The sequence below is a fragment of the Callospermophilus lateralis genome, chromosome 1 (genome assembly GCF_048772815.1).
Source record: "Callospermophilus lateralis isolate mCalLat2 chromosome 1, mCalLat2.hap1, whole genome shotgun sequence".
Lineage (NCBI taxonomy): Eukaryota > Metazoa > Chordata > Mammalia > Rodentia > Sciuridae > Callospermophilus > Callospermophilus lateralis.
Genome location: NC_135305.1, coordinates 145,848,349 through 145,874,201, shown reverse-complemented (window position 1 = coordinate 145,874,201; position 25,853 = coordinate 145,848,349). Strand labels below are relative to the sequence as shown.

At 55.3% G+C, this 25,853-nt stretch overlaps 1 protein-coding gene across 4 annotated transcripts in view; it reads right to left on the bottom strand.

Annotated features, from left to right (window-relative positions):
* Positions 1-25,853, bottom strand: part of Ssh1 (slingshot protein phosphatase 1) — a 60,217-nt gene that overhangs the window by 7,542 nt on the left and 26,822 nt on the right. For all 4 annotated transcript variants that reach the window (XR_013155344.1, XR_013155343.1, XM_077108889.1 and 1 more), the window contains 12 exons: positions 25,553-25,656; positions 21,188-21,252; positions 20,632-20,753; positions 15,531-15,599; positions 14,572-14,637; positions 11,674-11,868; positions 10,339-10,432; positions 8,947-9,075; positions 6,650-6,696; positions 4,943-5,089; positions 3,537-3,737; positions 1,240-1,792 (listed from right to left, as the gene is read on the bottom strand). Coding sequence is in view for 2 of the 4 variants with exons in the window: in XM_077108889.1 (XP_076965004.1) it covers positions 1,240-1,792; positions 3,537-3,737; positions 4,943-5,089; positions 6,650-6,696; positions 8,947-9,075; positions 10,339-10,432; positions 11,674-11,868; positions 14,572-14,637; positions 15,531-15,599; positions 20,632-20,753; positions 21,188-21,252; positions 25,553-25,656 (1,792 nt within the window). In the remaining 2 variants the exon portion in view is untranslated. The remainder of the gene's footprint in view (positions 1-1,239; positions 1,793-3,536; positions 3,738-4,942; positions 5,090-6,649; positions 6,697-8,946; positions 9,076-10,338; positions 10,433-11,673; positions 11,869-14,571; positions 14,638-15,530; positions 15,600-20,631; positions 20,754-21,187; positions 21,253-25,552; positions 25,657-25,853) is intronic.

The window sequence follows — 25,853 nt, the reverse complement described above, 5'->3', positions numbered from 1 at the left end:
TCCGCCAGTCGACCCTCAGTCTGACAATCTCAGGGGCCCCCACCATAACGAGGCCTGATTCTTGAACCAGAATTCTCTCTCAAGCTCTAACCAAAGTGCTCCCATGTTCTCACACATCTGCAAGGAAATCTGCTGTGGAGGGCTGGGAGCAGGTGTGAGGGCACCTTTCAGAGTCAATGGGCACAGGGTGGGCTCAGCAGGTGTGCAGGGGCCAGGATTGCCACGTGAAGTCCCTCCCCTGGCTCCCTGCACAGCTGCTCCCCTCCGTCAGGCCACAGCGGGTCTGTTGACATGCTGACCGCCTGCAGTCACATCCCTATGTGTTCACTCTCCACTCGCCCCGCTGAGCTGCAGGCGCGCGGGGGCCATCTGAGTGCGCCCTAGCCCAGGCTGGCCAGGCACCACGGTAAGTGGGGGTCAGACACGGGAATGGATGCTCTTCTCGGGGTTCTGGAGGTCCTGTTTCCTAGATGATGTCACATTCACAATCTACCCTCCCAGCTAAGCCCCTCCCCTCCTTGGGCCAGTGACTTAGCACCATGCGAGCCGACTGGTGGCACCGCTGTCCTGCAGAGTGGTCCATGCCGCCTGTCTTGACGGGTGTTTCCTCTCAGAGGGGAGTCGTGAGTGTGGGGGACCTGGAATCCTACCCGGTTGGGGGTAAGTTTTTTGATTTGGAGTTTGCCAACTGCACCCCTCCACTAAGCCAGTCCCCACTCCTGGGCTGCTGCCCGCTGAGGGCGCAGGGAGATGGGGCGGAATCAGGGGTGACCTGATTGAGAGACGGGCAGAGGTCAGCCGTGTTCCACATGATCCACCAAGTACCACAGCCATGGAGACAGTGGCGCTGGTGTCACACACTGGGACGTGAACTGAACATCAGACGCCTGAAGACGTCAGGCACATTTAAAGGGGGTGACAGTGTTGTGGCTCTGCTACACACGAGAGCACTTAGCAATGATGACACCTTGGGAACTTGTTTCAAAACAGTCCCGAGGGAGGAGGTGTGGGAGGGTGAGGCACAGGAGAGGAGCTCTGCCTCAGCTCCCGGGAAGTGGGCGACTGGTTGTTTTACATTCTACACAAGGAAACAGAACCTGAGTTGGCGGCCCTGCTCCAGGTGCCAATAAGGTGCCTGGGGCAAAGACGGCTGCAGGGGTGCAGATTGTTCCCCAAAGAACCCGGTCACTCGGCTGGTCATGCTGCCTCCCCCTCAGCCCAGAGTCACCGCCCGCCTACCTCCAAGTCCTGGGGGCAGCTCCTCTTGCTGTTGTTGTTGTTGAGGTTGCCGCGCTCCAGGAGGCTGCGCTCAGGCTGGGCCGCGGGCCGCCCCCACCTCCCTGCGCCCGGGCCCTCTTCCCTCTCCATCTCCTCCACCTGGGGCAAGGGGCCACTCTGGGCTTTGGGGTTCCCAAACTCTAGTTTCTTCTTCACGTCCTTCTCGCAGAGTCCAGCGCCATCCTGGGGGTGTCTGGCGGGCTTGTGGGCCTCTTCCTCCAACAGAGCGTCCCTCTCGAGATCCTCCAGGTGCACCACGCTGCCGGCGTCCTCAGGAGGGGGAGGCAGGAGGGGGTCTGAGAGCCTCCGGAAACAGCAGGGGAGAGCGGGCCCTCCTGGGGCCCGGCTTCCTTGGAGCCCGAGCTGGGCAGCGTGGTCCAAGCAGGGCAGCGGGACATCGGGAGTGCCATCCAGGGTCTCTGTCAGGAAGTCGCGGGGCTCTGGAGGGTCTTCAGGAGGCGGCTGGAGGCTGCTATCCACCTGCTGGCCCCACAGCTTGTTGTGCCGCTGTTTGCTGCGAGGAGAGAGGGCAGAGCAAGGTGAGCGCAGGGGACAGCACCCAGAGATCCTGACAGGGGACAGTGGGCACAGTCCAAGGTCAGCGGGGTGCCGGGCTGGCTCTGCCTTGCTTAGGTCGTGCCTCTCGCTATCACTGTCAAGATGTGCGAGGACCCCGAGTCACCAGGGCTGCACCGGAAGCCACACACGCATGTGCCTGTACCAAGGGATGGTGGACATGCCAAGGTGGCCTGAATGGTAACCGACCTGGTGTTTGATCCCTGCTCACCGTAATCGTGCCACTTAGGTTTCTCTGTGGCAGGAGAACACTCCCCCTCCCACCCACACTGCAAGGACATCAAGGGGGTCAGGGCAGAAAGTACTGGAGCTCGACTGACCGACAGAACTACGTCCACAGGAAACACATGAAAATGATTGGAAAGGTCCCAGAAAATCGTGGATATCTGTGCAGGTCAGAGATCACGGGACGATTTCTAATGCTTTAAGAGAAGCCTAAACCCTGCCACCTGACCATCTGAAGTGTCCCACTCAGCTGTGTCAGCCATGTCCCTGGCCCTGCAGCCACCACCCCCATCTGTTCCCGCAGTTCCTGTCACCTTACAAGACTCAAATGCCACACCCAGTAAACACAGCGCTGTCCTCCCTAGCCCCTGCCACCAGGATCCCAGCTTTTCTCTTCAAATCTGACCACTCTGGGCCACTTACACATGGGGTTCTGCAGAATAGAATGCCTTCTTGTCACTGGCCTGTCTCCCTCAGCATGATGCCCCCAGGTCCACCCAGACTGTAGTAGGTGCCAGAATTTCTTTCTTTCTTTTTTTTTTGAGACAGCTCTGGTGGCTTTGTGCAGTGGCAGCTTCGTAGCCAAAGAGGTTTCTCTGAGGTGTGGTCATTGCTAACTGAGTGAGGCCTTGCTATGGTATCCAGGCTGCCCTTGAACTCCTGGGCTCCAAGGATCTGCCCGCTGGGCCTCCAGTACTGGGATCACAGAAAGCCCTTTCCTGGTGGCGTCTGCCACCTCACCCAGCTACCCTTGCCTTCCGCTGTAAGACAGAGAGATGGTCCACGTACTTATACGCTCTCCAGCTGAAGACCCCCGGTCTGCCCCCACCTTTTGGCCACCATGGATAATGCTGCTGCCCTGAGGGTAGAAATCTCCGAGTCTCAGCTTTCAGTCCTTCTGTGATCTGCTGGACCTATAGTGACTCCGCTTTTCATTTTCTAAGGGACGACCACAGCCTGTGGCAGTGACATTCAGGGGGGATTAGGTCTTAGCTCAGACAAGAGTGCTGAGGCCCAGGGAGATTGACCAGCCTCCCTGATCACCCAGCTGGCCGGTGGTGGAATCTGGCCAGTCACTGGGGCTATCCTGGGGTTGCCTTGCTGGGAGACTGGCTCGAAGGCCTTGGCACAAAGCAGGTGCTCAGGAAACAGGACAGGCACATGCCCACCACGCAGCAGGCCGGGCCCTGGATGGGAAGTTAGGCCCCATTCCCTCCAGCAGCAAAACAAGCTTTGTGTGCGTGCCAACAAAGCCAAAACAGACCCCTCCTGGAAACTACTCATCAAAGCCCAAACAATGGCGTTTCTCTCAAGCCAGCTCCCCCTGCCAGGCAGACTGACAGCTGCGGAAGCCGCTGGCCAACGGGAGAACTCTGGGACACAGAGCAGGCTGGCCAGTGTGGCCACAGGGCGCTGTGCTCAGTCTGCCCCGCCCCCGCTCTCCAGGGGGCACCCACCTTGCGTCCAGGATGCCTTCGTACTCAGACAGCTGCCTCATGAAGCCTGCGTTGGGCCGTGTGACGCTTCGCTTTTGCTTCACGTAGTTGTAGGCTTTCTCCAGGGGCCAGCCGAACTCCTTCATGGCATAGGCGATGACGGTGGACGCCGAGCGGCTGACCCCCATTTTGCAATGGACCAGGCACTTGGAGTGGTTCCGCCTGCAGGGGAGGGAGTGGTGTGAGCAAAGTACTGGAGTCTTCAGCAACTGAATTTTTAAGCCCCGAAGCTGTCTCCTGGCGCAAATCCTGATGGAATGTCGGGGAGCAGATTCCATACGCCCTCTAAGGGAAATAACTTGGCTGCAAAGCCGACTAGCACACAGGAGGAAGTCAGGGTCAATTGGCCCTGGCCTGCTGCGGGACAGCTCCAAAGGCAGCTGCTTTCAGACATAAAGTGGATCCTGCAGTCACTGGGACAGGCTGGCCACCGAAAGCCCTTTCCTGGGAAGGACCGGGCAGCTAAGCAGACAGCCACACAAGCCACTCAGCTGCTCCTGCAAACGCAGACAGTGAATGAGCTGCTGTAGAAAACGGGGTCAGCCAAGTGGAACTGCACGGGGAGAGTGAGATGCTTGCCGGACACAGGCCGAGGGGCAAGAAGAGCAGGGCTCGGCCAAGACAGAGATGGGCCGACCTGCCCCAGGTCAGGAGGCAGCTCAGGCCCAGGTGCGGCTGAGTGACAGCTACAGAAGGGCCAGGAACTGGGACGCTCTACGCATCACCTTGGAGAACACCTGGGGACACCAGGCTGTAGGGCTGAACTCATCAGTCCAGAAGACGACCCCGGGGGAGCAGGTGCTGTTTTCTGCACCCCAGGCTTAAAGACAGCGAGGATTTGATGAGGACGGACGTGCAGCTCTGGTACGAGGGAAGGGGAAGCTTCCCTGAGAGCACCTCCAAGGGTGAGCCCTCTCTGTTGTGGACTTCTTAGACAGCTGTTCTGCAGGGGAATGAGGTGGGGACAGAGGAGGGTGGGAACATGGTGGGAACCCTGTCTAGGGGCAGCGGGCCGGCCCCCCTGTCGCCTGTGCTAAGCATACAGGAACACTTACTTGGGGAGTCGCACAGAGCCCCGAGGTCACCCTCCCCAGCTCTTCCCACCCAGGGGAAGCTTCCACATGCACTTGGTGCTGAGTCCTTGCCTAGAACAGCACAGATGACAACAGGGTCATGCCACCAGGACAGAAGGAGTTTGCCAGGGAGCCACCCGGAGAAGACCAGCACCCGCTGTCCCCTCTGGTGCCTGGGGTTCTGCAGCCAACACCAAAAGTCCCCCGGACAAGAAGGCATCCTCAGCCAGCAGCCTCGGGCCCACGCAGCCCCACTTTGTGGAGCCATGCCCCCCCCAGGCCCTGCCCACTTACTTGGCTTTGTTTATAAAGTGATACGCTTCGTTCCAGTGGGCAAGGAGGTCCGTGGTCTCCTCGTCGTACACTCGGATGTTATGATACGCAAACAAGCCAGGGAAAAAATTGTCTATTTCTCGAGTGACATTTAAAATGTAGTCAACCCTGCAGTGAGACAGATAGACAAAAAGTGGAGGATGAGAAGGAGGGACCATGAAAATAAAGCAACACAACACCAGCAGAGAAAAAGAAATACACATGAGGCACATGCTCCTGGTGGGACGTCTGCTTTTCCTTGATATCGAATTTCTGTCAGGTGCACTGGTGCTTGCCTGCAATCCCCAAGATTCAGGAGGCTGAGGCAGGAGGATGGCAAGTTCAAGGCCAGCCTGGGCAACTCAGTGAGACCCTGTCTCAAAATTGAAAAGGGTGGGTATAGCTCAGTGGTAGGGTGCCTTGTGTTCAATCACCAGCACTGGGAATTTTTTTTTTTTTTTTTTTTATTTCCTGTACAAAATGAGAATGTATTACACATAAACACACAAAACCAAAAAGTACCTTGATTAGAAAGGTCTTATAAAAAAGAAAACTCAGTTTGAAGCATTGCTTAGCAATCTTAACTATGGAAAGTAAACATGTCTCTTAAATACATTTCCAAATTCCTTAAAGTTTCAAAATTTATAACTATCAGTAGTATACAGTGGCATTAAAAAATCAATCTCCCAACAATCTACACTCATAAGTAGTTAAAAAGCAGAATAAAACCATCCATTATTTATATTCTTGGGAACAGTCTTAAAGCCTTTTGAAACAAGGCAAGATATAAATAAATAAGAATTTGAGGAGTCTGCTGACCCAGATTCTGTAGTTCTCTAACCTAATCAGTATTTTCATTTCTAGAAGACCAAAATAATTCCGGGAGTTAGGAAACATCTCAAATCAGTTTCTTAAGTGAATACTTATCATGCACTCAAAGAGCTTTAAGAGTCATTTATTGATTCCCAGCAAGACAGAAGCATACAGAGTCCCAGCCCACATTTGTAGAATACTTTGTTGAAAGAACCCATCTTAACCAGTGGTTCTAAAGATATATTTTAAGATTTGTTTAGTCTTGGTTTTCAAATGTGGTAATTTAAGAATGCCATCATGTCAGACCCAGAGAATGGTGATTTTGTGGCTGTGTTTTTTGTTTTTTGTTTTTTAAAGTGCAGACATCTGTTCTTGAAGGTCTAGATTTAAACATTTTTCACTCTTATAGCTGAGCATTCTCAGAGACCCTGGCTACTGAGCTGCAAGATTCCCACCAGGCCCAGAGGTGTAACTCCGACAGAACCAGGAATGGGCCAGGTGTCAGGGCTGCTGAGTGGCCCGACAGCCCACAGAGATGTGCGGCCATGCAAGGAGCAGCAGCAGCTCTGCAGGGCAGTGGGGCGGGGTGAGTCCAGGGCCTGTCGGGTCTAGGCTCTCGGACGTGCCACCGGAGTGTGATTTAGGAGGCTGCTCGTGACCTACACAATCACAGACTCCACAAGATCTCAGACCCATGAATTATTCAGAACATGGCATTTTGAAGCACATCTGTTTAGCTATGCAAATCAGCCCCTCCAGCCACTTCAGAGACCAGGGTGCAGGCAATCAGAGGGGAGCCCGGGCCACCTCCTCAATAGAGGTGGGCGTTCCCAAGCTGCCTGGAAGGACAGGGGAAGACAAGGGGAGCAGACTCACCCTGAGCCCTGCAGCTCCTCCAGATTGGACGCATTCCATTCAGAGCCCTGGGGGACAGATCACACAAACCCCGTGAGTGTCGCAGTTAGCCCCGGAGCTGCTTGTGGAGGCACAGGTGCCCAACCCTGGACGGTGGGTCTGCTGGCTCACACCCACCGTGGGTTCCCAAGGCCCTCACAGATCAAGAGGTGACAGTGAAGGGGAGTGTGGCCCTTGGCCTTGGGGAGAGAGCGAGTCCGGGAAACTGCTTCCTTCCCGGGGACCATGGTGGGGCCCTGTCACGGAGGCTGGGACCGTGACCTCCTCACCACTAAGGACAGTGGGCATCGTGTCCCTTCTCTGGGAAGCATTCTGGCAATAGTTCAGACGTTCCTATCCTGTGACCCAGTAATTCCACCTACAAAAAGCTCCCTGAGGAAACGGTCAGAACTCAGAGACGGACGAGGACGAAACAGTGGAAACAGCCCACAGGTCCAACAGGAAGAGGCCGACAGAACTGTGATCTCCTTACAACAGGGCCGTCAAGACAAGCGGCCTTTTGGAGGCTGTTCAGCAGCCCAGGGAAATACCACTTGAGGAAAACAAAAAATACAAAGGAAAGCAGAGCACAGGGGCACATCGACCGCGTGACCATCTCCCTCTCGTGTTTGAAACGCTGGGAGGCGTGAAAGAGGCCCATCGCAGGGCCTGAGTTCAAGACCCAGCCCCGAAAAAACCCAGACAGATGCCCCAAACACAGAGGACGGGAAGTGGATATAGACTGCTCAGAGACCAGCTCTGGTGTAGGAGTGCGTTTCTTCTTTAGACGGATTTATTTTTCCAACTTTCTACAACATGTGTTCATTTAATTCTTTTTAATACTTTAAAAATGCCATCGTTCAAAAATGAACCCTGTGACACACAAACAACATGAAAGGGAATAAAAGCAAAAATGACCACTTTGTTCTTAGGTAACTTGGAGGACGCAGAGTCCCAGAGGGCAGAGGCACCCAGGGCTCAGTCTCCTTGATGCCCCTCTCCTAAGCTCCTGGTCAGGCCCTCCAGGGTGGGGCCCGGCTGGCCGTGTGCGGGCGGCTGCACTCTGGTATTTGACGGAGTCTCAACCATAAAAATTCCTTTAATATCTCTCATGGAAAAAGTGACATAAAGTACCAAACCACACCGAGAAAATAACCACGGCTCTGAGAAGGCCACGAGCACCCCCTAGCTGTGACCACCACCTGTGGAGAGACAGGGGGAGTGGCCCATGTCACTTTCACCAGGACAGGGTCAGGGTCCTGCGTTCCCTTGGACCTTCCCAGGCAGAGCCCCCTTGTCACCCGTCACTTGTCTAAACACACAAATAGGAAGCCCACCGGCACAGGAGGGTTAGTCCTGTGAGCACCGCACCTTCCCCATCTGTGCAGCTATCCCGACAGACACCGGCGCTCGGGCCACTCCTGCAGGCGGGGAGCAGCCACTGCGTCTGCAGCAGGACCCCCCCTTGGCTTCCCGGGAGTGCTTTTCCTCAACTCATGGCTGCTGTGTATAACAGTGTCCAAGGAGACGGCGCTCAGTGCCTTCAACAGGCATCGTACTGAATCCTCACAATCATGAAGGAGCCAGAAAAAGAGGGGAAAGAGACTTGCTCCAGGTCACAGAGCAGGTGAGGCAGGAGGGGACCGGCCCTCTGGGCCGACTTGCATTCCACCGCAGCCTCCCGTCTAATTTTAGCAAGGCCGTCCTCCAGAGTCTCCGATGCTGAGCACCGGCCAGCTGCCTTGTATGGAGACTCACGGCGTGGGGACCCGGGAGCAGGGGCCTGAGGGGCGGGGAGTCTGCACACCCTGTGCAGAGCCTCCGTGACCAGGCGACTCTCCTGACGGGCTGCGGGCAGGGCAGCGGAGGAGCCGTCAGCACCATCCTGCCCCGGCTGGGGATGCCTGGGCATGGTGCTGGGGCTCAGTGGGCACGTGCCCACCACCAGCTGGGTTTTCATGGCCCATGAACCATTCGAGGGTATCTGGGTGGGCCCTGTGTGTTAGTGACTGAAGACAAAGGGCCCTGAAGGTCTGGAGACACTCGCCAGGTGACTGCCAGGTGTGCCCAGACCAGTCCCCGCAGCTCAGCTGGAGCCACTTCTCAGACACCCGGCAGAGCAGACCACGGGCTGCAGCTGGGCAAGAGGGTCCGAGCCAGGGCGGGGATGCCTGAGTAGGCACCCTGCCTGCCTCCTCCCTCCGACCTGCTGCGAGCGCCAGACCAGGAGGTCTGCCTTATGACCCCAGACCGGGTACTGCCATGGCTGTGCCTCTTACGAGATAAAGATGGTCGAAGATGAGGGAGGGCTTGTCCATCTGCCCCAGGATGAGCAGCATCTCGTTGTCTATGAACTCCTTGAACTCTTTCAGGTTGCAGTTCATCTGTTTCTCCAACTCATTACGGATCTGTGGCGTGAGAAAGTCAGGAAAAGTGATTTGTTAAAAAAAAGAATAAAATAAAATAAAACGTTGCCCACCTCCAAAAAATTAAGTCATAATTAGCTTTAAACGTGATTAATTTAAACAAATTAAGCAGTTTTCAAAAAGTGTGCATTTTTCTTTTTTGTGTCCAGAGGAAGGCATCCACAGCACCCAGATGTGGTGGGAGGGATGTGGATCACCCAGCCTCCAGGTAAACCCTACTGGGGGGCGTTTATTATTTTGAACAAGGAATGTCATTTCCAAGGGGTCTTTTCTGAGTTTGAAGCACTTATTTGTTTTTTTTTTTGTACCAGAAATTGAACCCAGGGTGCTTAACCACTAAACCACACCCCCAGCCCTTTTTTATATTTTATTTAGAGACAGGGTTTTGCTGAATTGCTTAGAGCCTTGCTAAGTTGCTGAGGCTGGCTTTGAACTCTCAATCCTCCTGCCTCAGCCTCCTGAGCCACTGGGATTACAGGCATGCAACACCGTGCCTGGCCAACCACTTATACTTTAACAATTAAATAACAAAACACACCTTAATGAGAATCTAAAGTCAGTTTCTTCTTGCTTTGGAAGGCATCACCACACGATTTTTGAAAACATATTAACTAAGCCAGGTACAATGGTGTACACCTGTAATCCCAGTTACTTGGAAGGCTGAGGCAGTAGGATTGCAAGTTTGAGGCCAGGCTGGGCAACTCAGAAAGATTCCATGTCAAAATTGAAAATTTAAAAAAGGGGGATACGGATGTAGCTCAGTGGTAGAGTGCTTGCCTAACACATGGGATTCAATCCCTAGTACTAAAAAAAGAAGAAAACACCTAGTTTAAGCTGCTGTCGTAATTCATTGCATTTCTTGAACAACAGATAAACATTAAAAGGTGGTCGGCTGCGATCCTGAGCAGGAAGAAGTCAGCTGGTCTCACGTCCAGCACAGGGCAGCAGGGGCGGAGAGGGAGAGGGCCTAAGCTACATGCTCTGGGTGCAAACCAAGCACCTCGTGGAATCGTGACCAAAGGTGACCAGGCGAGGCTCCGAGGACTCCAGAAACACGTCCACGCCCCACAGCCAGCAAATGGTGGCCCTGCCCTCACATTAGCTGGACCCAGGCCTGTGACCTCCCACTGAGGCCGGCTGCCAGGGCAGAAGGAGGCCGAGAGGAGTGTGTCTGGGGACAGGTCTTGGCCTGCTGCTGCTGCCCGCCCCCAGCCGGGGAAGGAGCTCTGGGAAGAGGGCTCTTACTTCCTTGGAGGTGACGTTTTCGAGATCCTGGCTCATCATGATGCTCCGCAGCTTGGCTTTGATAAGGCGCTCGGTCCTCTCCCCTTCAGTTGGCCTGGAGAGAAATGCCGTTTAGGAAGGTGCGCGGCTACGGACGCTCAGGTCCCAGGTCGCAGGAACGCGGCAGGGACTAGCGAGGTCGGCTCTGGGTGTGCATGTTCTCGGGTCACAGAGGCACTGGCGCCCGCCCACCCGGACAGCACGTCGGGAGGTTTGGAAACCCACTCACTCAGGCCCCACGTCGGTGTCCCAGACTCCTAGAGCAGGACCCTGGACCTGCCAGGGAGCAGCCCCACACCACTGGGTCTCTGCTTCTGCCTGGCCACGTGGGGTGGGCGGCCTCGGCCGGCGTGCTCCTCACCTCCGCCTCACAGTGAAGGCCCAGGCCTCCCAGCCCAGCCTCCGCCACAGCCCAGCCCAGCGTGAACAGCTCTTGGGCCACATGGGTCAGGGTGACCCTTCTTCCCAGGAGGCCTCGTCAAATCCCTAAGCTTCGATCCTTCTCCCCGTCCCTTCCATTTCCTTGGGCCTCTAGTCATCTGGGCCACTCTGCTCTGTACAGTCCTCAGAATGCAGCGTCCCAGGGACACAACACAAGGGGAGTGGGCCCTGACCCAGGAGGGAACAGCTCCCCTCTCAAATCAGACTCAGGCCCAGTGGTGCACCGGCGGACACACAAAGGCCACGTGCTTCACTGTCCCTGCTGCCAACGGGTGCTGCCCTCAGGACAGAAGGACCCAAGGAAGCAGGAGTCACATGCACGACTCTCCTAGAGCAGAGGAAGTGACTTTCGGGACTTAAGGAACTGCAACCGACAGAGGAAAGGCCCAGACGCAGAGCATCACCGGGAGGGGCTGAGCGGGGCAGCTCATTCCCTTGGGGGTTTGATGGAAACGAGGACTCGTTCCCCAGAAGTACACTCCCCAAATTCGTCTATTATTTTTAAGGTGTGTCACAAATTCTCCCCACAGCCAGGCTTCCCAGGGTCCCAGGTTAGAAACTGTTTTGTTTTTTTGGTACCGGGGATTGAACTCAGGGGCCCAACAGCTGAGCCCCTCCCCAGCCCTATTTTGTACTTTATTTAGCGACAGGGTCTCACTGAGTTGCTTAGGGCCTCACTTTTGCTGAGGCTGGCTTCGAACTCGCCATCCTCGTGCCTCAGCCTCCCGAGCTGCTGGGATGACAGGCTGCACCAAAATGCCCGGCTCCTAGAAGCCCCATTTTAGAAGCTGGTTCTGGGAAGGGAATGCTTGGCCCAGGGCTGCAGGGAGGTGTCTGGGCAGGTGCCGCACATACTTGTCCACAAACAGGGCTGGGGAGTCAGGCCGCGTGGACTCCAGGTCCTGCATGGCGTTCCACTCGTTGATGCAGCTCTGCTCGGAGCTGATGCAGCTCTCGTAGTAGGTGGCCCAGATGAGCGCCACACCCCCTGGGAAGTAGTTGTGTCTTCGGGCCACCTCGCAGGCCTTGTGGAGCACCTGCAGGGCAGACCTGGGTGGGGAGAGGCCAGGTCGGGAAACCAGGAGAAGCATGGCCTCCCTTCCCAGGAGGGCTCACGGGGCAGGCGTGGGCCAGTTCACGAGGACTTAGCTCCCGCAGTCCTGCTTACATATGAGGGCGTGTGGGCGACATGTGGCAGCCGGAGACGGACAGCTGCCAGGTCCCAGAGCTAGCCTCTGCACATTCACCTCTGCTGAGCCCACAGTGGGGGAATGTCCTTCACCGTCCAGAAACAGGGAAAGACAGACCAGAACAGAAACCCAGGGGCGGGAGGTACCTCAGCAGAGCACGCGCAGGGCCCTGGCTCCACCCGCACCACAGGACGAAAGTCAAGCCCAAACTTCCCGACTCCCAAACACACGGGCTCACACGTTGCTTTACGTTCCACTGATTAACCACAGAATCACGGGTGACCTCGCAAGTCACAGTGACCCTGAGTGTGGGGACCACAGGAGCCCTGACCGCAGGAAGAAAATCTGGCTGCGTCCCACATGGTCGCCCTCCATGTGACCATCACTCAGAGGGAGGCTCCTTGAGGACAGGCGCGGAGCAGCCCGTTTGGATGTGGAAGCCAGAGGAAGAGGAGGTGTGGGGGCGGAGGGGGCAGAAACAGGGACACCGACAATGTAGCTCACCTCGTCCACCAGAAGCCCAGGCTGAAGGTCCTCCACAGTGGGGCGAGTTAGGAACCAGCAAAGGGTGGCAGAGGCCCTGAAGGGGAACTACCAGAGTGACCCTGTCTCGGGTGTAACACACCCAGTCTGGCCCACTGTCCCCAGGCTGGCTGAGGAGATCAACCTGAGCTGAATGTGACTAAATTTAGTTCTGGTCCAGAGTTTTTGAAAAATCGCGTGGGCCTATTTTTTATTTGCCTGGAGAGTAAATTATTTAGGGCCAGACCTGGGCCCTGGAGTGGCTCGACACCTGGGAGAACCTGCCCAGCGCTCCAGGTATCATGTAACTTGTCCATGTGCTGTGGCCCCGAACCCAACAGGTCAGTCTTGTGACCACTCCCACCAGAGGAGTCTTGTGACCACTCCCAGATGCTCCACGTCCAGCAAAGTGCTGCTCCTCGACTGCACACGCTGAGCAGCTACTACGTGCCAGGCACAGGGATTAAGTGGACTGATGCCAGGTGACATTTTATTGCCAAGAGCCCATAGAGAGAGGCAAGATGACAATATAGAAAAACCTAGGCCAAGGACTGGGACAGACAGTCCTCCGATGAGGACATACAATGGGAAATAAGTGCATGAAAAATGCTCAAGAATCCCCAGGAGAAGACAAACCAAAACCACATCGAGGTACCACCTCACAGCTGCTAAGACGGTGAGTATGAGATGTAAAACTGGTGAGAACACGCTTATAACCCAAGCTCCCTGGAGAAGGAGGCAGGAGGGTTTTAAGCTCAAGGCCAGCGTTGGCATTAGCAAGACCCTGGCTCAAAAATAAAATAGAAAGCATTAGGGTTTAGCCCTGTGGTAAAGCACCTGCCTAGCATGTAAGCCCTGGGTTTAATTCCCACACACACAGACATGCGTCCATACAACCAATTGAAAGAATAAAATAAGATAAATGACTGATAACCCCAGTTCCCCAGGAGGCTAAGACAGGAAGATCAAGACCAGGCTAGGCAACATCCAAAGACCCTGACTCAATAAACAGGTAAATAAATGACAGGAGGTGATAAAGAAATGCAGAAATGGGAACTCCGCGCTCTACTGATGGGAACATGAGCGGCTCAGCCACGGTGGGAAGAACTGGTGCTTTCCCAGAAAGTCAACGCAACCCGTGACCTAGCAATTCCACTTCTGGGTAAAAACCAAAAAGAACGGAAGCAGGGCCTCACGGGAACCGTCACGCAGCTGAACCGACCCTCGGTGGGCAGGAGCTGGCCGCGTGAACACCACCAGTGCCTTCACACAGGGAACAGTACTCAGCTTATAAAAAGGACGGAATTCTGCAGATGTGTAACATGAATGACCCTAAAAACAGCACGCTAAGTGCAAGTGGGACACAGAGGGACATTGATGATTCTGCTTATGAATTTCCTAGAAAGGACGAATCCACTGGGGCAACAAGAATGGGGGTTGCCAGGCCTGGGGAAGGAGGAGCGGGCACAGAGCTCCCTCCGGACAGTGGGGACGGCCACGAAGCTCCGAGAAGAGGCTTTATGCCGCTGAATTATACGCTTAAAACACGGTTCCAATGCACGGCCCTCTTGAGCCTATCTGCTGGGCATGCCCCAGCTCGGCCCGGGAGAGCAGGGCTTCTCCTTCATTGCTTTACTAGTGATGTCTGTCATACAGGCTGTGATCCCACGATGTGACGCTGTGGCGATCCTCACAGGCACATCACATACCATGACGCCGCCCACCCTTGCCATTCCTCCTCCCCAACAGGTTCCTCAGAAAGAGTTTTTCATTCTTCTTTTCTTTTTTTTTTTTGGTACCAAGGGGCTCTTAACCACTGAGCCTCATGACCAACCCTTTTAATTTTTTGAGACAGGGTCTTGCTAAGTTCCTTAGTGAGTTCCTTAGTGAGGCCCTAAGGCCTCACTAAGTTGCTGAGGCTGGCTTTGAACTTTGAACTCAGCCTCCGGGGATCACAGGTGTGTGCTGAATGGGGTCTTGCTGGTCGTGGTGTCGCTAGAAGCACCCTGCCGAGGGATGGGGTCCTTGAAGACACACTTACCACATGGCCTGGACAGACACGGGCTTGAATATGTGCATCCTCCCTGCCGTGCTCACGCTGAACCCACTGAGGACGAGAACAAGGAGAAGGGCAGCTGTGGGGAGGGTCGGGCCCTGTGGTCAGATCCCCGCCGGCGGCAGAGCAGTCCTGCCAGGGACTGGGGAAGAGCACGCTCCACCGTCGGGCGTGGTGCGAGGTGAGCCAAAGGCAAGCCAGGAGGGGGTGCTCCCCACCCAGCAGGATGACACTCCCCAAACTCAAAGTGCATCACCATGCGGGGCCAGGACAGCGCCTGGTGTCATCTGTCTCCATAACTGACCCTGCCCACCTGCTCCCTCTGGCACCACACACTCATCGATACTCTTTTTAATTACATGAAAACATATTAATGGAAAACAAAATTTTAAAAAGGAAAAGTATCCTATGATCCCACTACTTCAACCAAATGAATGTCTGTCCTTTCCAGTCCTCTCCAGGGAGCCACTTCAGCAGCCTAGAATCCATGTGCAGGAGTGACCGCCCGCCTCCCTCCTGTCCGCACATCCTGAGCCCTCGCTGCCCCAGGAGAGAAGGTGCCTGGAGCCTCCAGCCCTGTCTACCTGCCCAGGCCCCTGGCATCCTCCTCTGAAGTCCCCAAACTGGCAGGTGTCTTCCTGGCACCCCAAGACGGAAGCTCCAGCTGCATCACACCCCTCTGGGAGCTGTCAGGGTGGCCCTGCATTGAGCCCAAGGGGAGTGGCTGCGGGGCAGCGCACGGCTGCTCCTGAGCGTCACCCAGCAGACCTGCGGCAGGCTTCCGCTGCTGCCTGACCCGAGCTCCCTCAGAGAACCTCCAGAACGCACGCTCCCCTGGGGCTCCCTGGACCCCAGCACTACCCTCCTAATAAAGTCGACCCCAGGCTGCCGGCCGGCTGGGCCTCAGCGCCGACGTGGAGAGGGTCTTTCTGAGCGGTCCTTACCCGTCTCCATCCAGGTGGATCTTCGTGTCGCTCCACAGCCGCAGGACCATCCCGATGGTACAGCTTTTGCTAGATCATGGGATAGAAGACACCTGGAGTCAGTGTCCACCCAGGCACTGGCCCAGTGTTCCCTCAGTCCCTCTACCCAGCCTGTCCGGCTCCCAGACAGCCATCACCCGATTGGGATGGGCTGCTGGGCCTGTATTTGGAAGAAGTCCTCGGTGCCCGGGAAGAGTCCTCTACAACTGGATTCTAGAAGACAGGGGTCTGGGTGGCCCTGCTAGGGGAGCACCAATGGCCGCACCATTTTTGTGTGGGGTATGGGCAGCAGATGACTGGTCTGCACCCACACTGCAGCGGAGAAGCCACTGACGCTGGCACGGTGCTGGCAGAGGGCCACGTCCAACCAGGGCCCCTGGACAGGTGGCAGAGCCAGCCCCAGCCTCCTCTGTCCTGGGGGGCAGGAGTGGACGAGTGCCCACCTTACTATTAATGTACTTTCAGACTTCTGTTTACCGCCCTTTGTGCAGCTGCCACCTTACAAACTGGCTGAATCTGGTTTTGTCTTGCCCATCCCAACAGGGAAATGATACTTGTCAACTTTAGCGACTGGCGCCACCGAAAAGCAGACCAAAGACGCTTATCAGAGGGGCTCCTCAGATCACCAGGAACACTCTCGGGGCATTTAAAACAGCTTGTGCGAAACGGCCGCAACCGTGCCAGGGGCCAGCCCTGCCAGCCACCAGGATCCTGGACTTATGCATGTGCCTCTCAACAGCCCCCTCGGGGAGTAACCTGACTCCGCCGGACCAGGGGCTCTGGGACTCGAGGCCAGTTCCCCCTCCAGAGCATCCCCACCACGCAGGCCCCTCCTCCTGACCACTTGCTTCCACGTCTGAAGAATCCATGTGCAGGAGTGACAAGGCCTTCAAGTGCCTTCGGGCCGAGCCGATTCTCCGACTCTGCGCCCAGCGGCCCTGCCCAATCTCGATGGCCTCACCGTATGTCCTTAATACTCAGCTGTACCAGGGCCAGGAAGGGCTGATACACAGCCATCCCGGACGGTGCCCTGGGGTGGGCAGGCCTGGAAGGGCAGGCCTTGGCACTGAGCACACAAGCCAGGGACTAGCAAAGAACAGAGGTCACAGCACAGACAGCCACACACAGCGCAGGCCGGGAGGGGCTCCAGGGCAGGCAGAAACCCCCACAGCCTGCATGGGACAAGGGGCACCTCAACCGTCCTCCCTGGGCCCAGATAGGGTAAGAAGCTGGCAGCAGTCAGAGTCCATAGAGGACTTGTGTTTTTTTTTGGGGGGGGGGGCAGGTAACTGGGGATTGAACTCAGGGCCCTCGACCACTGAGCTGAATCCCCATGCCTATTTTGTATTTTATTTAGAGACGGTCTCCCTGAGCTGCTTAGGGCCTTGTTTTTGCTGAGGCTGGTTTTGAACTCACCATCCATCCTCCTGCCTCAGCCTCCAAGCCACTGCGCCGGCTCCACAGAGGACTTCTGTTCACAGCCTTGAACTAGAGCCCAGAGCACAGACAGGGGACCACAAGACTGTACCGCCCCACAACTCCTCTAACACCCTGTAGGTGCCACTGTGCCTCCACTGGTCCCACAGTGACCAATACCAATTCTCTGTAGCAGAGGTGGGTCTATGGATTGGATAACATGGGAGCTGCGGAGGGGTCTTCCTAGAGGAAGAACGCGCTGAAGGGTCAAGTGGGGGGTGGCAACTCTACCAGAAAGCAGGTTCCCAGACCCTGGGGCCCAGGCGGTGGAAACGGAGAAGCCAGCTAGGCCTGCACAGGGTGGAGGCACCGGCAGGAGAAGGGCCTGCCCCAGACCTTTACAGGTGGCAGACACTAATGCACGAGGACAGCAGTGTGGCTCTCAAGAAGTTCCTGAATCTCAAATGACAATTAACCAGACATGGATCCCTGGGGCGGCTACCTGGCCTCCCAAGGAGGCATGAGCAGATCTAGAACTCCGGGGACAATGCCAGCTGCACCAGCCATCGTTTCCACACGATTTTTTTCTAACACGACTCGCCTGGACACCCTGTCACCAGGAACCAAGGACGGTCCCTGGGAGGCGATGCTCTGCTTTCCCTCTTTTGGGCTAAGGCAACAAAATCTCGCAGCAAGAATTTAGGAAAACCAGAGAATCGTGACCTCAGCAGGGGAAGCCTTTCTGGTGAGGACTGGGGATCTGCAGGCCAGGGCACAGGAGGACAGCGGGCACCTGGGCAGTGTGGGAGCCCCAGAGCAGCAGCTCCCGGACCCCCACATGCCCAGAGTTCCCTGAGTCCTGCTCTTTCAGCCTCTCCACACCCCTGTCCAGCCACAAGCCAGCTCCTCCTTGAGGCTGGTGCCCACAGGAGGCAGCAGCTGAGACCAGACAGGGCAGGAGACGCTGGCACGAGGGCCACAGTCCCAGGGAAAGGGACCCCACAGAGACCCCGAGCCAGGGCGTCAGGAGGAGGGCAAGGGAAGAAGGCACAGACGGGTATGACATGTCAGAAGGGAGGGGCCTGGGCAGCATCCCGAGTGGGAAGAACAAACGGGGGTCCTGCGTGCAGGCCGAACGTCGTCCATGACCCTGGGTGAGGGGGCACGGGTTGTTGTCCTGTGCCCCCTGACGCAGCCCCCAGCCCCTGGCAGATCTGGCACACAGAACTGTCAAGTCCCTGGGTGACAAGCTGCAAGTGGTAGATGAGCAGGGTGGCGGGTGGAGAGCCCAGTGTGGCGGGGAATAACGAGTGGGGTCCTCCACGTGGCAGGTCCACAGTGCAAGGACGAACGGATGCCCAGCTCGGCCGCTCACTGGGGTGACCCCGTGCACTCGTGTGGTCTCTTGGCTTCAGACCCCTCATCTGTGTGGTGTGAATAGGGCTGCCTACTCCACAGGAGGGCGAAGGACCATGGGGGCTGCTCCCGGGGCATCTGGTAACTGGACTGTGGTGGTCAGCTCAAGCAACAGAGAGGACCAGGAGGAGGACTGCATTCCTATGAAGCTCCTGGTCAGGATCCAGATGACGGGGAGGGTCTATGGAAGGCAGACTCCGGTTCAGGATCAGAAAGGGTCACTAGACAGACTACACGCAATGAGAAGCCCCTGCCCAGGGGGGATGTCCAGCTCTCTAACCACTGAACAGCCTGCACACAGCCCCTGGGAAGGTGGGCCTGCACCACTCTGAGATACCTGCCTGGTGGCATCTGACACCACCCCACGCCCTCAGTGGCCCTTCAGAGCGCACCTCCTGAGACGGCAGCTACACATCTTCTAGACCCAAACTTCCCGACCAGCACGAGGCCACCAAGGCCTGCTCCCCGAAAGTGCACACAGGAGGTGTTTCCATCAGGCCCTGAGGCACCAGAAGGAGGGCTCCCCCCTTTCCATCCAAGACCTCTAACAAAGGAACCGCCTCTGGGAACCAACCTGGGACTCGCAGCAGCTCAGAAGACGAGGCTGCACCACTCTGTGGCTCTTCACTGCCGTGTCCCCGCCTCTGCCGGTGACAACTCAGACAGGCCTCCCGGCCCCACCCACCCCAACCTCGCTGGCCGACCTTGATGGCTGCCCGCTGGTCCTGTAAGGTCTGGCTTAACAGCTGCCATGTCACCTTGGAAGCCTAAGCATCTGCACCACCGCGCCTCTCCCCCTCCTGATACCAGGAGCTGCAGGTGGCTGCTTCGTGGCCTCCCTGGGGCCCAGCCGGGTCTCACACACACAAGAACACAAAACTCACTGTTCTTGATGGGCAGGTAGACTAGTGGACACTGAGTGACGTTGCTTTGACCTGGTTCTATGAATCTGGGGTTGCAATGACCCGCACCTGTCCATGCAGGACAACAGGCCAGGGGAGCCGCCTCACATGCACAACAGGGGTTGTGATGTAACTCAGCTGACCCATCCAAACTGTAAGCCTCTCTTAGAGCCGCTGAGCAAGGACCTGTCACTGCTGCACCAGAGCTGGACAGACGTCGCAAGCGCACATTCCCATGGGCCACTGAAAGACCCACCGATTCCCTGTCCAGGAAAGACGCACGAGGCACTGGCTGCAACCGCATGAGGTTTATTCAGACACAGACGCCTGTGGGTGCTCAGCGAAACCTCAGCCGAAGCTTTGGTGAGCTGGCACACCAGGCTTTGGGGTACAGGTCTTTTATAGGGTAAAGGGGCAGGTTTCGCGCGCGCGGTAAGCAACAGGTTTCTTATTGGCTATTTTGAACCCAGCATATAGGTTACCTAAAGGGTAAAGTTATTTTTCATTTTATGTTCCTGGAACAATACCACATGACAGTTACATATGAGCATTCTGATTTTTCTGTTCCTGCTTATTAGCCCCTGTTTATTCAGGCATGCCCTGGAATCTGTTTTTCTGCTCTTTCCCAACCATCCTGTTTTTTCCTTTTCAATCGGTCACACTTAACTGATTATCTGAAAAACACATTGTCTGCAGGTTTGTGACGTGCCCTAATAATTTTGTAACTAAGCCTAAGGTTGCTGGGCTGGGGTCTTTCACCACCTTCCACGCTCACCACAGCGGCTCCTCCGTCCTGGCTAAGTGGCTCCTGCTGTGACATGGACACAGTTTGAAGTTCTCCCTGAAGGGGTCACATGCTGGAAGCTGGTCCCAGGGTGGCAGAGTTGAGGTGGTGGACCTTTAAGAGGCGGGGCCCAGGGAGGGTCGTGGCTCCGCCCCCAGAGGGAGGAACCTGTTCTGTCTGCGCAGGAGAGTAGGTAGGAACAAGCCTTTCTCAGGGATCCTCTGCACATGCTCTGACCACTGGGATGCCAGAGGCCAAACAGCGCCTCGTCACCGACTTCCAGCCTCTAAATCCGCGAGCTGAACAAACCTCTTTGCCGCCCGGCTCAGGTGGCTGCTCCTGACGGCCGCTCATCACAGCGCAGGCCTCCTGTGCCTCAGCCGACTCGGCCCCTGGACGGCACGGCCTGCATCTGACCGGCCCCAGAGCCCTGACCTCTGCCAGGACTCCCACACTCCTCCCCGCTGAACGTGCACACCCGGAAACCTTGCTCCAGCAGCAACTCTCCCCCTCCCAGGCGGAACCGCCTCCCCATGGGACTCACCTTTCCTTACTGGAAAAGTCAACTCCCAGCAAGATACTCTCCTCGGTGTCCTGGCGCCCGCTGCTGTACACCACCACCATGTAGCGCACGCGGTCCGTCCAGGCGCTCTCCAGGCGCACGGCCTGTGCGGGCAGGGACGCGCTTGCTCGCTGACCTTTCCCGGAGGAGCACCTCCCTCCCTCCCCTGCCCGCCCAAGACCACAGCTAGAGCACCTCCCGCCCCCCCCACGTGAGGGAAGAAGGAAGGGTGCCACTGTTGAGGGCAGGAGCCAGGTCCTACTTGTCTCCTGAGCAGCAGGGACAGTCCTGGCTCAAGGGGGACACCCAGAATATATGCAATGAGCACACCTCCAGGGGAAGAAGGTTCTAGGCAAGGCTGCCCGGGAGCCCTGGTGTGGCCCTCTGTGGGCCCCTCTGGGGTTTGTTTTCCAGGTGGCGCTGGGGACTGAACCTAGGGCTCACACAGCCTCCACCCCTGAGCTGCACCCCAGCCCCCTTGGCTTTGGCTGTGGTCACAATGTGGGACATAGGGACCTGCGCTCTCCACCCTGCTTACCAGCTTGATCCTGTCCTCACAGCGCAGGAGGTTGATCATGACTTGCAGGTGCTGGGGCAGGTCACCTGTCAGGCCAACAAGAAAGTTTAGAAGGTCACCCACCTGCTTTCCAGGAAGAAACCTCGAAAGGCTGGTTTTAGGGGCCTGGAGAAAGATTTAGAAGTTAACTTTCTCCACGCACAGGACAGGAGAAGCCTCCCAAGAGCTCTGTCCTGATGGCTCCTCTCCGCCTGATGCGCATGCATGTGAGAGTGACTGGCCCCTCACCATCCTGTTGCTAATGCTGCTCTATTTTCTGAACTGCTTGCAACATGGGTGCTTTTAATAGAAAAATTGGAAAATACAGACAAATCTAAAGAGAATGTATTTCTACCAGCAGTGGTGGGCAGGGTCACGCTGCAGGACAGCCAAACAGCCGGGTGCCATCATTCCTCTTCAAACTCTTCTGCATTTTCCATAACACTCAGATATTATTTCTCTACCAGGGGAAATGTCTACGCGGTTATCGGGAGCTGCTGTAAGTTGGGCACTCAGGGAAATAACACGGAGACAAGCATCTGCCATTTTTCCTCTTCTTGCTAAAAATTATCTTCTCTCTCTCTTTTATCTTTCTTACATGGGATGGGCAGTGACCCAGGGGAAGGTCTGTTTTGGAGATGGGGTCTCACTGTGCAGTGCAGGGTGGCCTCAGCCATGCTCCTGCCTGGGGACTCCAGGGGCCAACACTCCGCCCGGACGGGGCAGGGTGCAGGAAGTGTCCACAGGTGGCAGGGACCCTGTAACTGAGGTGTGCCACGAGGACGGAGCAGGTGTGACTCTGCCGCTGCTTTCTTCAGAGCTTACAGGCTCCTGAAACCTCTCACGGGGCTCTTTCTTAAGAAAAGATTCATCTGCAAAGATGCTGATCTAGAAGAAGGTGCAAGGAATAGCTCGTAAAAGTCTGTATCAATTTCATGCCAAAGAAACTGAATTACCTCAAATTTTAAAAAGTGCTCTATAACTGAGCCATAGTACTCATAGAGTACCAGCCTCACACACACAAAGGCCCTGGGTTTGATCCCCAACACCAAAGAGAGGAAACCTATCTATCTATCTACCTTTCTATCTATCTCTCTATGGTACTGAGGAGTGAACTCAGAGGTGCTTTAGCCCTGAGCTAGATCCCCAGCCCTTTTAAATTTTTTATTTTGAGATAGGGTCTCACTAAGTTTCTGAGGCTGCCCTCAAACCTATGATTCTCCTGCCTCATTCTCCTGAGTCACAGGTGTATACCACCATACCCAGCTAAAAATCAAATATTTTATTATTATTTTTTATTTTTTTGTTCCAGTGATTGAACTCAGAGGTACTTGACCCCTGAGCCCCACCCACAACCCTCTTTTGTATTCTATTTAGAGACAGGGTCTCACTGAGTTGCTGAGCACCTCACTTTTGCTGAGGCTGCCTTTGAACTGGCGATCCTTCTGCCTCAGCCTCCTGAGCCACTGGGATGACAGGCGTGTGCCACCGTGCCCGGCAAACCACCTATCTTAAAGACTACCCGAGAACCCCGGGAGAGTGAACACTGTCTACAGACTCAAGCACTCCAGGAAAAGTCACATTTCTTCCTTTAGCAAAAGCACCTTTCTACTTTAAGGCAGAAAGACAGATGATGTCTACACCGCACTCCCTGTCTCAGCAAGAGTCAGGCTATCAGAAACCTGCCCCTCTAGTCAGGAGGCTGGTGCTCGTGTTAAGAGTTCTTTTCACAATAAATAACATTTTTAAAAAATTTGCCACTTTTATCTGTTTTCTCCAGTAACAGGATTCCACAGTGAAACAGCCCACGCGGGCACTCATTCCCGACCAAAAGGAGTGACTGCAGATAGCGGGTCCTATCAAGAGGACATGGAGCTCCCATCCCCTTCCTCCTCTCAAGCAGCACCCCCTGTCCTGCCTCCAACGCCAAGATACCACAGAGCCCCCTGCTGGCTCCTCACCTGCCCCCCCCCCACCAGTCACAGACCACAGAGGAAGGAAGCCCAGCGCAGCCCACGGGTGGGGGGTGGGACAGACAGACTCCTCAGGAGGGCTGCTTGCTGGGGCGCAGAGTGCTGACAGACAGGAATCCCAGCCGTGGGCGACGGGCACACACAAAAGCCAGAGGCTGTACGCCTGGAGACCAGCTCTGGACAGGGCCTCCGAGGCCTGGCCTGCTGGGACCCAGTGAATACAGTGGCTTTCCCATGGGGGGGATTAACCCTCAACTGTCCTCAGCTCTGCGTGGTGATGGCGAGGGAGGGCAGTTCATCCTGGGGGACTCGATACTAGGGAAAAAGGAACCAGTGTAAAGTCCAGTCTAGGCTCGTCTGGGGTCATCTGCTGAGAGTCCTCTTTGGCCTTCCTTAGCTCACTCTCCGTCAACCAGCTGTCCTGGCCTCCCTGCCCTCGCGTGGTCAGGAGGTGCCTAACCGCTCTACAGGCAGCTCTCACACAGCAGGAGCCGCTGTACTCGGCGAGCAAGGCCGGACCACCTCTTCTAGTGTACGCGTCATAGTCAAGACAGAAACAGTGGCCACACTCCTAAAAGGGCAGGACAATTAGCAGACTTAGGAATAATGGCTCTGAAGTTTAACTGTACGAGGAGTCCCTGTAGTGATTATAGCTGCACATACAGGGGTGTGTGTGTGTGTGTGTGTGTGTGAGTAGCCATGATTATATATATTTATGTACACATACATATATGATTTTTTTCTTTTGGTACTAAGGATTGAACCCAAGGGAGCTTAACCACTGCACTATATCCCTTGTCCCTTTTTTCATTTTGAGACAGGGTCTCACTAAGTTGCCCAGGCTGGCCTTAAACTGGGACTAGAGGCGTGCCCCTGTGCCCAGCTAACCGTCTGTGTTATCTGTACTGTATGTTCATATACATCATCCCGGTGGAAGGCAGGTGTGTTAAATGCATATTCTCCATTTCCATACTGTCTCAAGTATTTGATGTCCACTATAAAGATTAGAATACTGAGACTCACAAGTGGACTGTGACTGCCCAGGGAGCTGCAGAACTTGGTTCAGAAGCCAGGTCTGTCTGGCTCCAAAGCAAATATTCTTTCCACAAAGTACACTACCTTCTCGCACAGGACAATTATTTTTTTAGCTTAAAACAAAAGACCAACTGAAACATAGCATTTGCTAGAACTTCCAAGGTATGAAATTCTAACCTTAGATGTTCAGAGATGAAGCTGGACGGCCAGAGGTTAAGCAAACAAAATGGGGACAAGGGACAAGAAAAGGGCCCGGGCTGCCAGGCCCTTCTGGCTCACAGACACACCGTGCCAGGCCCAGAGCTCGGACTTGGTACCAAGACCCACTGTGCGTACAGGGCTTGTTGGTTTCTTTCCAGATTGCCTTTGGTTTCAGAGTCAAGTCACCTGTTAGTTCACAGGCATTTCTTAGTAGTTTGCTTTTGGACCTACATTAACACTCAGCTGGATCCCTGCTCTATGATTTTTATCCATTTCCAAAACCAAACTGTCCATTATAGAAAAAAATATCCCACCACAGTGACTTCTCAGGGCAAGAGCCAAAGACTGTGTGTGTGTGTGTGAGAGAGAGATGCTGGGATTGAACACAGACTCTCCACCACAGAGACACATCCCCAGCCCTTTTTATTTTTTATTTTGAGACAGGACCTCATTAAGTTGCCCAGGTTGGCCTCGAAGCTGCAATTCCTGCCTCAGTACCCAAAGAATCTTAAATTCCCCGAGTAAGAGTCTTCAAACGCTTTGAGAACTGACAGCATTTCCCAGACCAGCTACATGGCACCCAGGGGCTTATTTTCAAGGGGCCATCTGGCTGTAATGCACTTTGGCGCATTTGTTGGAAAGTCATTCGGTATCTTAAAATCTGCAGGTACCTGATCCACTGTGGCCAGGAAATCTCACATCCCAACAGAGAGCTGCTGACCACCTGACTTCTCACACAGACAGACCCACGAGCCCCCTGTGCCATCCCAGAGCACCCGAGCCTCCACCTGCACCAGTCATTACAAACCTGTGCTCCACTACTGCTCTGGCCTTGATACCCAGCAAACTGCCCACCACCACCTACGGAAGGTTCCTCTGATGCTCAGAAAAAAGAGTCCCAGTTCTTTCCTTTCTTCTTCTTCTTGGTACTGGGGACTGAACCCAAGGGCACTGTACCACTGAACTATACTCCCAGATCTTTATTGTTTATTTGAGAGAAGTTCTCACTAAGTTGATGAGGCTGGCCTCAAACTTGTGATCCTCATGCCTTAGCCTCCCTAGTCACTGGGATCACAGGCATGCGCCATTGTACCTGGTAAGAATTCCCAACTAAAGAGCATCAACATAGAGCCATCACCTGCATGCTTGTGAGGATGCTGAAGACTCCGCTGGCCTTGAGGGCTGCTTCCTTGTTGTAAGAAGAGGGCTGCTCCCTTCACCATGAAAAAGCTCTCGCTCAAGCTAGGAAGAGTAAAACCAAGGCACAGTTAGAGGGAATTCAGAGGAAAGCCAAGACGTGCTGCAGGGAAGAAGCTCTGAGTGGATACAGCAGACAAAGTGCCAATGGCAGGGGACTGCGGTCACGACCCTTCCCCCAGTCCTCGTCCCTCGCTGCACTTTGCTCCAAGCTTGCTTTTGAGGAGGTTCCTCATGACATA